The sequence below is a fragment of the Phacochoerus africanus genome, chromosome 7 (assembly GCF_016906955.1).
Source record: "Phacochoerus africanus isolate WHEZ1 chromosome 7, ROS_Pafr_v1, whole genome shotgun sequence".
NCBI classification, from domain to species: Eukaryota; Metazoa; Chordata; class Mammalia; order Artiodactyla; family Suidae; genus Phacochoerus; species Phacochoerus africanus.
In genome coordinates, this window is record NC_062550.1 from 34,360,371 (window position 1) to 34,373,305 (window position 12,935).

The 12,935-nt window shown below is 41.4% G+C and overlaps 1 protein-coding gene across 1 annotated transcript in view; it reads left to right on the forward strand.

The window, feature by feature from the left end:
- The window catches only part of HELB (DNA helicase B), a 44,152-nt gene that overhangs the window by 319 nt on the left and 30,898 nt on the right, over positions 1-12,935 (forward strand). Inside the window, exons 2-5 of the mRNA XM_047787142.1 lie at positions 2,143-2,553; positions 3,660-3,829; positions 7,492-8,370; positions 11,991-12,165. Of these exons, the coding sequence (XP_047643098.1) occupies positions 2,143-2,553; positions 3,660-3,829; positions 7,492-8,370; positions 11,991-12,165 (1,635 nt within the window). The remainder of the gene's footprint in view (positions 1-2,142; positions 2,554-3,659; positions 3,830-7,491; positions 8,371-11,990; positions 12,166-12,935) is intronic.

A 12,935-nucleotide genomic window follows, 5' to 3' on the forward strand; every position in this document is an offset into this window, starting at 1 on the left:
GGATGAGTGAACTGTTTACTAATATGACCTCCACCTAAGTAAGGCGCCCCCTCGCTGCTAACAGGCTTGTTTTGAGATGGTCTAGGTGTTTCGTCTTGTGTAGGCTAAAATTAGCAATAACAGCAATAATAGTAACAGTGGCTTGAGCAAGTACTCTGTGTTAAGCTTGGGCTCCACGTGCATCTCATTTAGTTCACAACTTTTTGAGGTAGTTTCATAGTCAAGAAAACAGTGGATATCCAGCCAGTATTCACACTCAGAATCAGGGCTTTTAACTATTTCCCTGTCTTTTCTGGAGTCGAATACGTGGTTATTTTTCAGCTATTTAGACATACACAAGAAACACGTGAAGGCATTGTTAATTCATTAACCTTGTCTTAACCTTGTGATCTGTGTTTACCTTGTATAGTTTCCTGTCCTATGAATTACACCTACTGTGTGTACCTCGTGACTGAAATTTAAGAATGTTTGAATGTTCAGACTAGAACTGTCAGTACAATTTTCTGTGGCGATGGTATCGCTTTATATTAAACTACCCCCTGCAGTAGCTGCTAGCCAGGTGTAGCTGAGAACTTCAGATGCAGCTTGTGCACCTGAGGAGCTGAATGTTAAAATTTAGTTGATTTAAATTTAAGTAGTTATATGTGAGTGGATCGCACGGGTTTAGACAGAACGTTTTTAAGTATATGTGGAGGGTTTAGTCATTTATCCTAAAGCTGTTAATGACTGGCTACCACATTCAAGCAGTGTGTTTGTTGCTAGGATATTCTGTAGCGATTAGGTGGAGATTGCTGTCTTAATGGAGTTTACCCTCTCCTGAGTTAAACAGACATTTGGTAAATAATCACAGGAGGGGGAGTTCCCCTTATGACTCAGTAGGTTCAGAACAGGACTAGTATCCTTGAGGATGTGGATTCTAGCTCTGGCCTCGCTCAGTGGGTTAAGGATCCTGCATTGCCTTGAGCTGTGGTGTAGGTTCAAGATGCAGCTGGGCTCCCCCATCGCCGTGGCTGTGGCATAAGCTGGCAGCTGCAGCTCCCATTCAACCCCGTGCCTGGGAACTTCCATATGCTGCAGGTGCGGCCCTAAAAAAAAAAAAAAAAAAAATCGCTGAAGTAACTTTATTATTACTTAGTGCTTAGAAGGAATAGTATGTAGTGCTGTGAGAAGCTATATTCTTGAGATTCAGGGAAGGCTTTCCTGAGGAAGTAACAATTAAGCTGAGGTCTGTAGTAAATGTGGTAAATAGTAAGGAAGAAAATATTTAAGGCAGGTGGAATAGCTTATGCGAAGGCCCTGTGGTGGGAGGGACCATGTGGTGGGAGGGACCTGAAGTTGGTATTAGCTGAGACCAAAGTAGCAGAGGGAGGACTGGTTTTAGAAGAGGAACAAAAGGAGCTCCCGTTGTGGCTCAGTGGAAACGAACCCGACTAGTATCCATGAGGATGTGGGTTCAATCCCTGGTCTCACGCAGTGGGTCAGAGATCTGGGGTTGCTGTGAGCTGTGGTGTAGGCCAGCAGTTGCAGCTCTGATTCGACCCCTAGCCTGGGGTTCCATATGCCACAGGTGTGATGGCACTAAAAAAAGAAAACACAGGAGTTCCCGTCAAGGCGCAGTGGTTAACGAATCTGACTAGGAACCATGAGGTTGTGGGTTCAATCCCTGGCCTTGCTCATTGGGTTAAGGATCTGGTGTTGCCGTGAGCTGTGGTGTAGGTTGCAGACTCGCTCGGATCCTGCATTGCTGTGGCTGTGGCGCAGGCCGGCGGCTACAGCTCTGATTCGACCCCTAGTCTGGGAACCTCCATATGCCGTGGGAGCAGCCCAAGAAATGGCAAAAAGACAAACAAAACAAAACAAAAAAAAAACAAAACACAGAAGACAAAGGAGAGACATTTGCCGTGTACCAGCTACTTCCCTCCTGTAGAACAAAGACAAATGAGACATTGTCCTATTCTAGAGGACTTACAGTGTAATAGAGGGGGACAGAAAAGCAGGTAAGTGGAAAACAGACACTGTAATAGATAGCTGCGCAGATACTGTCCAGGGATTAAAAAGAGTGGAAGAGTGGTGGATTTGCCAAAACACTGGGGAAGAGGTTTTAAGTTAGCCTAAATTAAACTTTTCTTTTCTTCTTTTAAGTTTCAATTTTGGATGAAAACACTCGACAACAATGTGACGTGTTTGGCCGTTTTCCATTAATGGGGGCTTGGTGGCGAGTGAAGGTACAGGTAAAGCCTGTAGGATCAAGGATCTATCAAGTTCAAGGATATCCATCTTACTTTTTACAGTCCGATATGTCACCACCAAATCAAAAACAGATCTGTTCCCTCTTTCTTAAAGACTGTAATGTCTCCAGTGATAACAGAATGAAATTTTTAGCATGGGTGAATGATAGATCGAACTATAAAGACCTCAACTTTGAAAATCTTAGGGAAACATTACGAGCTTACCAAGAGGAAATTGGAAGGAATGGTCAAAAACAATCTACACAAAAAACACAGGACACATCATCCCCAGATGACAAGGTATTACTTCCTCTGGAAAACTCAAGTAAGTGATTTTATCATCAAGTTTTAGTGTAATTGAGATACTTGATGGCTCGTGTGTTTAAAGTATTACCACTCTTCTCTTTTAAAATTGGTTTGGTAAAAATGTGTTTATGTTGTTTTTGGAGTATGTCATTGACATTGTAGGTTCCTCATTGAGAATACGGAGAGATTGGGTGACACAATCTTTAAACACCTTTCTGTTCTTTCCTAGTGCTAAAAGTATGATTCTAGCTCTCTCTCTAACTTTTGTGTCCATAGGATTACCTTGAGTCATTAAAAAAAAATCAGTTGTCAGTTATTCTGTTTAAGAAGGCAGAGCAGAAAGGCAAGAACTTGAACAATCCATGTTGGAAAGATCTCGGTTCAGAATGGTTTAAAATAAAGTTTAAATATGGCTTGCTATCTGGACATTCACATGGATGGAATATTTCATTTCTTAAATCTATCAAATAAATTTGGCTAGGTCATGATTGCAGTAAGAAAAATGACTATAAAGATTAATATGAAAATGATTTTTAATGCTTAGCTGTAAACTTGTCTATATATCATTGAATCAGAAATTTTATTGTGATTCTTTTGCAAGCCAAAGGAGACAAATGGCTAAGAAGTACTTACCTAAGCATTTGAAGAACAGCTTTTATTTATTTATTTAATCTGTTTAGGGCTGCAGCCAAAGCATATGGAAGTTCCTGGGCTAGGGGTCAAATCAGAGCTGCAGCTGCTGGCCTGTGCCACAGCAATGTGGGATCTGAGCCACATCTGTGATCTTTGGTGCAGCTTTCAGCTACACTGGATCCTTAACCCACTGAGCTAGGCCAAGGATTGAACCCACATCCTCATAGATACTAGTCCGGGTCTTAACCCACTGAACCACAATAGGAACTCCTGAAGAACAACTTTTATTGTTAAATACCATGAAAACCATCTTGGTTCAAAAGCAAGTGTTATATAATACGATCAATTTTCTTGCTGGTTAAAGTAAATTTATTACTGTCTCTTTGATTTGGGTTTCTTAAACTGGTTGGGCTAAGTGAGAAAGTCCATCAGATCAGTTGTTCTATGAACTCATTTGTATGTTTTGATTTTTTCTTTTCTGATATCCTGTAGTTCCATTTATAACTGTAATGAGAGCTTTGCAGTTTCCAAAAATAATGGAATTCCTCCCAGTTCTTCTGCCTCGACACTTTAAACGGCTCATAAGCTTAGATTCTGTACAGGTGTTGGAAAAGATAGAAGAGATTTTAGGTACACAGCCATGGAAACTTGGATTTCATAAGGTAAGTAAGATATTTGCTTAGCATTTAGTAATCTTATATAAGGCAGAACTTCTCAAACTTGACATTTTTTGGCATTTCTACCAAAGGAAAAAAATTCGTTTGGACCTCAGTGTTGATTTTCCTTGCAGTGTTACAACTAAATATCAGCTTCTTATACTTATGGCTTTTATGCTCAGTGGGTTAAGGATCTGGCATTGGCGCAAGCTGTGGTGTAGGTCTCAGACACAGCTCAGATCTGGTGTTGCTGTGGCTATGGTGTAGGCTGGCAGCTGTAGCTCTGATTTGACCCTTAGCCTGGAAACTTCCACATGCTGCACTTGTGGCCCTTAAAAAAAAAAAAATATATATATATATATATATATATAAAATATAAAAAATATAAAATATATATAAAATAAAAAATATAAAATATATAAAAATATATTAAAAATGTATAAAATATATATATATAAAGGAAAACTAACAAAATAAAGGACAGTCAAAAGATCAGTAATTTAGTTACATTATTTAATATGATGTTTTTTGTAACTAAATTTCCATTAGCAACTTGAATGTAGATCTTTTGAAAAGACAAATTCTTATGAGTTTGGCAAGTCCGTTCTGCTGTGTAAGTGTGCAGTTCCTCACGTTCCTATCTGAGCTTTTGAAAACTTTGATTGTTCACATGGTACATCGTGATGTCATTTGGTTTCTTATCTCTGGCACTTCCGTTCTTGTCATTTCGATACCAGGAGTAGTAAAGTGGCACTGTGAGGCTCCAGAGGTGTTGAGAACAGATTACAGCACTTAAATCCTGGTGGTACTTGGTTATAGGTGGTTTTCCAAATGATTTTAAAAATTCTGAGACAGGAGTCCCCATCGTGGCGGAGTGGAAATGAATCCGACTAGGAACCGTGTGGTCGCGGGTTCGATCCTGGCCTCGCTCAGTGGGTTAAGGATCCAGCATTGCCGTGAGCTGTGGTGTAGGTAGTAGACACGGCTCAGATCTGGTGTTGCTGTGGTGTGGGCTGGCAGCAGCAGCTCTGATTAGACCCCTAGCCTGGGAACCTCCATATGCCGTGGGTGCAGCCCTAAAAAGACAAAAAACAAAAAATAAAAATTCTGGAGTTCCCGTCCTGGCGCAGTGGTTAATGAATCCGACTAGGAACCATGAGGTGGTGGGTTCGGTCCCTGCCCTTGCTCAGTGGGTTAACGATCCGGCGTTGCCGTGGGCTATGGTGTAGGTTGCAGATGCGGCTCGGATCCTGCATTGCTGTGGCTCTGGCGTAGGCCATCAGCTACGGCTCCAATAAGACCCCTAGCCTGGGAACCTCCATATGTCGCAGGAGCGGCCCTAGAAAAGGCAAAAAGACAAAAAAAAAAAAAAAAATCTGAGATAATTGGTAGGATTTCCACCCCCCCCAAATGTTTGCAGATCCCACACCTCTGCCCCCCCCCATTTGAATAATGGATATAATTATTCAAATTACTCAAATAATGAATTTGTTCCCTCTATAAAATTACTGTGATTTCAATACACTTGGAAAAATAAGATTCTGGAACATTAGATTATTATATGTATTTATTCAGTAGAAAAGAGAAGTAGAGCAATGAGCCTTCTGGAATTTGAGTGGGAAAAGGAGGATTGAAGTCCACTGTTGAGCATATAAACCACCACCCAGAATAAAGACTTTTACGAGGTAGTATATTCGTTTGCTAGGGCTGCTGTAACAAATAGCATAGACTGAGTAGCTTCCACAACAGACACTTATTTTCTCATAGTTCTAGAGGCTGTGAATCCAAAGTCAGGGTGTCAGCAGGGTTGATTTCTTCTGAGACTTCTCTCTGTAGCTTGTGGGTGGCTGTCTTCTCCCTGTGTCCTCACATGGTCCCCTCTCTGCTTGTCTGGGTCCTAAACCCTTTTTATAAGGACACCAGTCCTGTTGGATTAGGGCCCACCCCAGTGACCTCATTTTAAGTGAATTACCTCCTTAAGGACCTTGTCTCCAAGTATGGTCCCATTGTGGGGTACTGGGTCTTAGAATTTCAGCATTTGCGGGGGACACATTTCAGTCCATAAAATGTATGGAGGGCTCCTGGGGCAATGTCTCAATGAAGAAACAAACGGAGCTGGTAGATGAATCGTGGTGAAGGAAGTTCAGTACCTTTGCAGTTGAGTTTGGGCAGGGTGGTGGGTGACCCACAGAAAATGACAGAAGCCAAGAAAATGAGGCTGGCATCAACATCCCAGTACACCTAGGAGCTCAACACACAGTTAATGTAGGCACAGTACATCATATCACTCAGCTCTGAATCCTGTGTGTACTGATTTTTTTGTTTTTTGTTTTTGTCTTTTTGCCTTTTTTTCTAGGGCCGCTCTTGTGGCATATGGAGACTCCCAGGCTAGGGGTCTCATCAGAGCTACAGCTCCCGGCCTACACCACAGCCATAGCAATGCCAGATCCGAGCCGCATCTGCAATCTACACCACAGCTCACGGCAACGCCGGATCCTTAACCCACTGAGCAAGGCCAGGGATGGAACCTGCATCCTCATGGATGCTAGTCAGATTCGTTAACCACTGCACCATGACAGGAACTCCCTGTGTACTGATTTAACCAAAATCGGTTTTCAAAATGTATACTGTTAAGTTTCTTCAAAGATGGGAGGAGAAGAAGCATGTGTGGAGGTAGTGGTATAGGAGAGAGAGCATCCATGAAAAAAGACTTCCATAGTAAGGAGTTAACACTAAATATCTAAAATTTAAAAAAAAATCAAGGGAGTTCCCGTTGTGGTGCAGTGGTTAATGAATCCGACTAGGAACCATGAGGTGGCAGGTTCGATACCTGGCCTCGCTCAGTGGGTTAAGAATGTGGCATTGCTGTGAGCTGTGGTGTAGGCTGCAGATGCGGCTTGGATCCTGCGTTGCTGTGGCTCTGGCGTAGGCCATCAGCTACAGCTCCAATTAGACCCCTAGCCTGGGAACCTCCATATGCCGCAGGAGCGGCCCTGGAAAAGGCAAAAAGACAAAAAAAAAAAAAAATCAAGAAATAGTGAAAAAGTACTTAGAAATGTGGAGATAAATTCTGGAAAGGCGTGCGAAGAAGGGTAGGTCAAGGGATTCCTATTTTTTTGTAGTGAGATTCATAGTGTTATTCAACTTTTAAAACTGTATGTACTGCTTTGAGAAAGTATAATTTAATTAGAAGATTATATAGATCTCTAATCATAGTATAGTTTTTTTTTTTTTTTTTGTCTTTTCAGGGCTGCACCTGTGGCATATGGAGGTTCCCAGGCTAGGTGTCCAATCGGAGCTGTAGCCGCCAGCCTGTGGTACAGCCACAGCAGCATGGGATCCAAGCTGCATCTGCGACCTACACCACAGCTCACGGCAACGCTGGATACTTAACCTGCTGAGCGAGGCCAGGGATTGAACCCGCATCCTCACGGATGCTAGTCAGGTTCGTTCACCACTGAGCCACATCGGGAACTCCCATCACAGTATAGTTAACTAAAAAAATTAGTGATGTATTAGATACACAGTTGTTTCTCCAAATTTAGTTGAAGCACATGTCTTCTGGGACTGAAAAAAATCATTAACAAATCCTAGAGTTTTCACCGTACTTCTAATACTATTCCTCACCATTTTAAATTTTGATAAGCTTACACTTTATTTTCTTAAAGATAACCTACAGAGAATTGAAGCTTTTGCGGTGTGAGGCAAGCTGGACATCATTTTGTCAGTGCAAATCTCTTCTCCAGTTGATGACCGATTTGGAGAAGCATGCATTACTCATATATTTTCAACTGAAGCGGATCTGTAGAGAGCAGGGGCACACGTGCATTGAGATAGCTGACTTCACTTCTCAGTTGTTAGACTGTATGTCTATTCATGATGCTTGGCAGTCGCTGAAGTTCTTGAAGGATATTGGTGTGGTGACCTATGAGAAGAGCTGTGTCTTTCTCTATGACCTTTACCAGGCAGAAAGAGGCATTGCCTCTTCGATCAGTGACCTCATGACAAGGCCACCATGGCAGTTACATGTCGATGTCAAAAAGGTGCTTGCGTCTCTCTCCACCCCAAGACCTGAGAATCCAGGAAGTGATGATAGACCGAATGAGAGTCAGCCTGATGGAACAAGGTCAGAAGAGCCGGTGGACATTCCGAACACCCAGGACCTTGGGGACCAGATTTGTGACAATGGTGAAAATGAAGTTAGGGCAGAAATCAGTGACGTTCAGCTGGATCAGGATCAGGTGGCTGCTTTGGACATGATCTGCGCCCATGCTGTGACAGTCATAAGCGGGAAGGGTGGTTGTGGGAAGACCACAATCGTGAGCCAGCTTTTTAAGCATATAGAGCTATTGGAAGAGCGAGAAGTGAAAAAAGCCTGCGAAGATTTTGAGCAAGACTGGGATGTACCAGATGAATGGATGACCTTCACCGAGCAAAGGCAGCTGCAGGCAGGCAAGGCTATCGAAGTTTTACTTACAGCACCTACAGGGAAAGCAGCTGGCTTACTGAGGCAGAAGACTGGTTTTGATGCTTATACATTACATCAGGTAAAACCTTTTACATTTTTTCTCTATAGAAAACATTTGCCTTAAATACAAAATTTAGGCGTTTATTTTTCATTTCGTTCTGATGACAATCAGTAGGTATTTAAAGAAAAATTTTTTTGTTAAAGTATGGTTGATTTACAATATTGCGCCAATCTCTGCTGGGCAGCAAAGTGACTCAGCCGTGTGTAATACATAATATACATACACATTATTTTTTATATTCCTCTCCATCATGTTCTATCCCAGGAGATTGGATATAGTTCCCTGTGCTATATAGTAGGACTTTGTTGTTTAGTAGATATTGATTGATTGATTGATTTTTTTGTCTTTTTCCCTTTTCTAGGGCCGCTCCTGCAGCATATGGAGGTTCCCAGGCCAGGGTCCAATCGGAGCTGTAGCCGCTGGCCCACGCCAGAGCCACAGCAACATGGGATCCGAGCCGTGTCTGCGACCTATACCATAGCTCATGGCAATGCCAGATCCCCAACCCACTGAGCAAGGCCAGGGACCGAACCCGCAACCCCATGGTTCCTAGTTGGATTTGCCAACCACTGAGCCGGGAACTCCTAGTAGGTATTTATTGAATGCCTTCTAGATCCCTACCTGGTGGTAGCTAACCACTTAGATCAGTGCCACCCAAAACAGCTGTCTAGAAACTGGTACTGCTTTGCAGTGAGATAGGAGCCTGTGCCAGAAAGTAAATCAGTGCACTGCTTCCTTCATCGAAAAAGTCTTATTATGACAAAAAAGAAGTCAACTAAAATGTATGCTTCATGTTACAGTTAGTTGAGATTCTGGCACCTGCCCTGTTTCTCACTGGGACTGGTTACAAACATGTCAGAGTCCATAGATCATGTTCTGAGAAGCATTGGAGTTGAAAAGGTTTTTATTTTCTAGAATGAAAGCTCTGTGAAAATGAGGGCTTGGATCATCTGGGTTAGTTCTTTATCTCCTTTGCCTCCAGCAGTGTCTAGCAAATGGTAGTTGCCTAATAAAAATTTCAAGTGAATTAAGGTAGTTGAAAAAGAATAGTTTCAGCTGTAGTTAAGAATCATGAAGTTTTAAACTTGTAAAGGGTTGGAGAGTTTCCTCTAGCCCTTTTATAGATCAAGGAACTTAGAAGATTTCTAAAGGAAAGATGATTGCATTGGAGTCTAAGGGACAAGGAAGCTCAGGTGAGCTTTTATTTAAGGGAAAGCCCTTCCCAGAGGCATCAAGAGAACAGCCAAGCGTGTATAGAGGGTTTTGAGGTGACTCTCTTTGGAATGAAGTGTATGTATTGTAAAACGATGGAAATTACACCCGGAATTTGAGCCTTAAAGTTTGTATTTTGCGGTTTCATTAAATCCTTGACAGACTGGTGAAAAGTAGGTAAGTGATGTTATTTATCTACATTTTATAAGAAGAGCCAGCTGAAACTTGGGGATGTTAAACATTTGGCTCCAAACCTTAACCAAGTGCAGAACTAGCACTTGGATTCACATTTCCGACCTCCTGGCTCGCTGCTCTTTCTGCGGTGCCATAATTCCCTCATTTATGATAGACCTTTTATACGTAATAAAGAAGCTTTGACTTGACTTACTGGGGAGCCATTTAGGTTCCCAAGCAAGAGAGTGAAATGAAGAAAGAAGTTTACCTAGAATCATAGATCCGCGGGCCACCTCAGAAAATTACTTTTGCATTACTTTTATTTGTCACATGGGTGAACGTAGTGCCAGGGAAATTCCTGCCAGTGTAGCTCATTGGCAGAAGAGTCTTCTGATCAGTTTATGATGTTTGCCAATATGCCTTCATGTCTGATTAGTCTAAAGGACTGAATTAGAAGAGGAAGGGCCAGGGAGGGAATCATTACTAAATTTCATCCTATGGTCCAACTCTGAACCTCCCGAGGCCATGTTTAGGCTCAGAAAGATGTATGGGCACAGGAGTAGCGCTGAGGTGGCACTTGTGCCACTTATTTATCATTCTTGGGCTAGGGAATACCAGCTTTAGCAGAATTAATTGCAAATAGTTTTTTAGTGTCCAAGTAGGCACCAAATACTTCATGAGACATATGTTGTTAAAAAAAAACAATCATTTGTTGTTTATCTGAAATTCCAGCTTAACTGGATGTCCTGTATTTTATCTGGCAGTCTCATCTGGGGTTAGTATGTGGGTGAACCTGGCTATAAGGCTATTAGAGTAATGTATTTATTTTTTATTAAGGTATAGTCGATTTACAGTGTAGTGTCAATTTCTGCTATTACAGCAAAGTGACCATCTTCTGTCACAAGGAACTGGATATAGTTCTCTGTGCTATGCAGCAGGACGTCATTGCTTATCTGTTCTAAATGTAATAGTTCATGTCTACTAATCCCAACCTGGCTGTAAGGCTATTGGAGTAATTTAAATACTCATAGATGGAGCCTGTGTTGAGTTGATGGCATTAGAAATACAGAGGAAAGTATCAGTGAGGCATCTCTTAAGATAACTAATTGAATGGATAAAATAAAAGAAAGGAAACAATTAGTGATGATTCCAAATGTGAGCCAAGGCCACTGAGAGAATGGAGAGGGTTTGTTGAAGGGAATTCTTGCATTCGATTGAGAAATGTGAAGGCTTTTACTGAATAGACACAATGAATCTAGTTTCAGTAGAAAAATTAAGATACAACACCATTTAAAAAGAATATATATGGGGAGTTCCCATTGTGGCTCAGCTGGTTAAGAACCCGACTAGTATCCATGAGGATGTGGGTTTGATCTCTGGTCTCGCTCAGTGGGTTAAGGATCCGGCATTGCCGCAGGCTGCAAGGTCCCAGTGTGGCTCGGATCTGGTGTGGCTGTGGTTGTGGTATAGGTTGGTGGCTACTGCTCTGATTTGACCTCTAGCCTGGGTACTTCCATATACCTGAGTTGCGGCCTTAAAAAGGAAAAAAAAAAACAAGTGTGTGTGTGTATGCACATATATAGAAGCATGCATACAACACAGAAGCATTTCTGGAATGTTATACACCAAAATACATAACATTGGTTGTAATTTTGCAAATTTTTTCCCTCATCTGGATTTTTAAAAATGGTAAATATTATTACTTCTGTAATAGTTATTTTAGCTGTTTTGGTGGTGGTGGTGGTTGTGGTTTTCTCGATGTTGGGAAAGTCAGGGAGTGTAGAGAGCTAGAAGAAAAAGTAGTAGTCTCATAGTTTGGGAAGGCAGCCCTTTATTTCCAGAATGGAGTGTTATCGTTGGGAGAAGAGGGGGCTTAAATGTTTGGGCTGTCTCTGAAGGCCAAGAGAAGGTTTAGTGGGGAATGGAAGAGAATAGGAAGCTCTCTCTGGGCAAGAGTAATAAAAGAAGGGTTGGGATTTTTTCAGTGGAATGGTGCTGGGCAAAGCTTGTAAAACACACCAACCACTCATTAGGAAGCAGTTTTTTGAACTGTTTCCTCTACCTTTTCTGTGGATTCATCTTATAATTTGTGTTTGCTGTTTTTTTTTTCATCTTTTCCCCTATGTTACTCTACCTCCATCTTCCCTGTCCCTTTCTCATTTAAGAATTTTAGCAGAATTATGTTGTTGAACATTTTTTTTTTTTGGTAAATTTTATAACCTGAATTTAGAAATGCCATGCTTTGCTTGTAGGTCAACTACAGCTTCTATATATGGGAGAAGAAGACGACCAAGGACATGCCATGGAAATTTTCTTCGGTTAGAGTTCTGGTGGTGGATGAAGGGAGTTTGGTATCTGTAGGAATCTTCAAATCGGTTTTAAATTTATTGTGTGAGCACTCCAAACTTTCTAAGCTTATAATCCTTGGTAAGTTAAAATATTGTTGGAATCCTAATTGTTCAAATAATTGTGGTTGGTAGATTGTACTGTTTCACTGGATTTTTGTGTGTTTTTTGGATCACACCTGCAGCATGTGGAAGTTCCCAGCCAGGCATGGAACTTGCACCAGAGCAGCAACCCAGGTCTCTGACAACACATTGGTAATGCCAGGTCCTTAACCAACTGTGCCACAAGGAAACTCCCCATTTCACTGTTTCAATATCCATATCCTACAGATGGGAATCCATTTCTTAGAGCCCGTGCTAAAGCCACACTGAGTTCAGTCTGAGCACTCTTTATTGCTTGGGTGGTTCTTTGTTTTGGCCAAGATATTAGTAGGCTAACAGGCGAATGCAATAGAGTTGTGAGGGAATACTGTGATCCTCTAAATGGTTACTATTAAAATAGTAAAATTACCATAGTCTCAGAGTCTATCAGTATGTAGGTCATTTGGAAGTAATAAAAAGTCTGAATTATAGACCAGTTAAAAGTAATTTTAAACTAATAATGCCAATGAGACCTTAACAACCTCTTAAGTCCTTTACAACTCTGGGAAAATTCAGTTAGATTCTATTGTGTAGACTATATGATTTAAGGGAGAGAAAATAGAATTACAATGAGAGAATCAAAATATTTATAGATAATTGTTTTAGGTATCTGAGGCGGTTGTATAAGCAATTGATTCTATTGATAGCTTAAGCGTTCTCCCAGTTTCCACCTAGAAAATAGTTTCTCTCTAGGGTTTGCTAGTTTGTTTC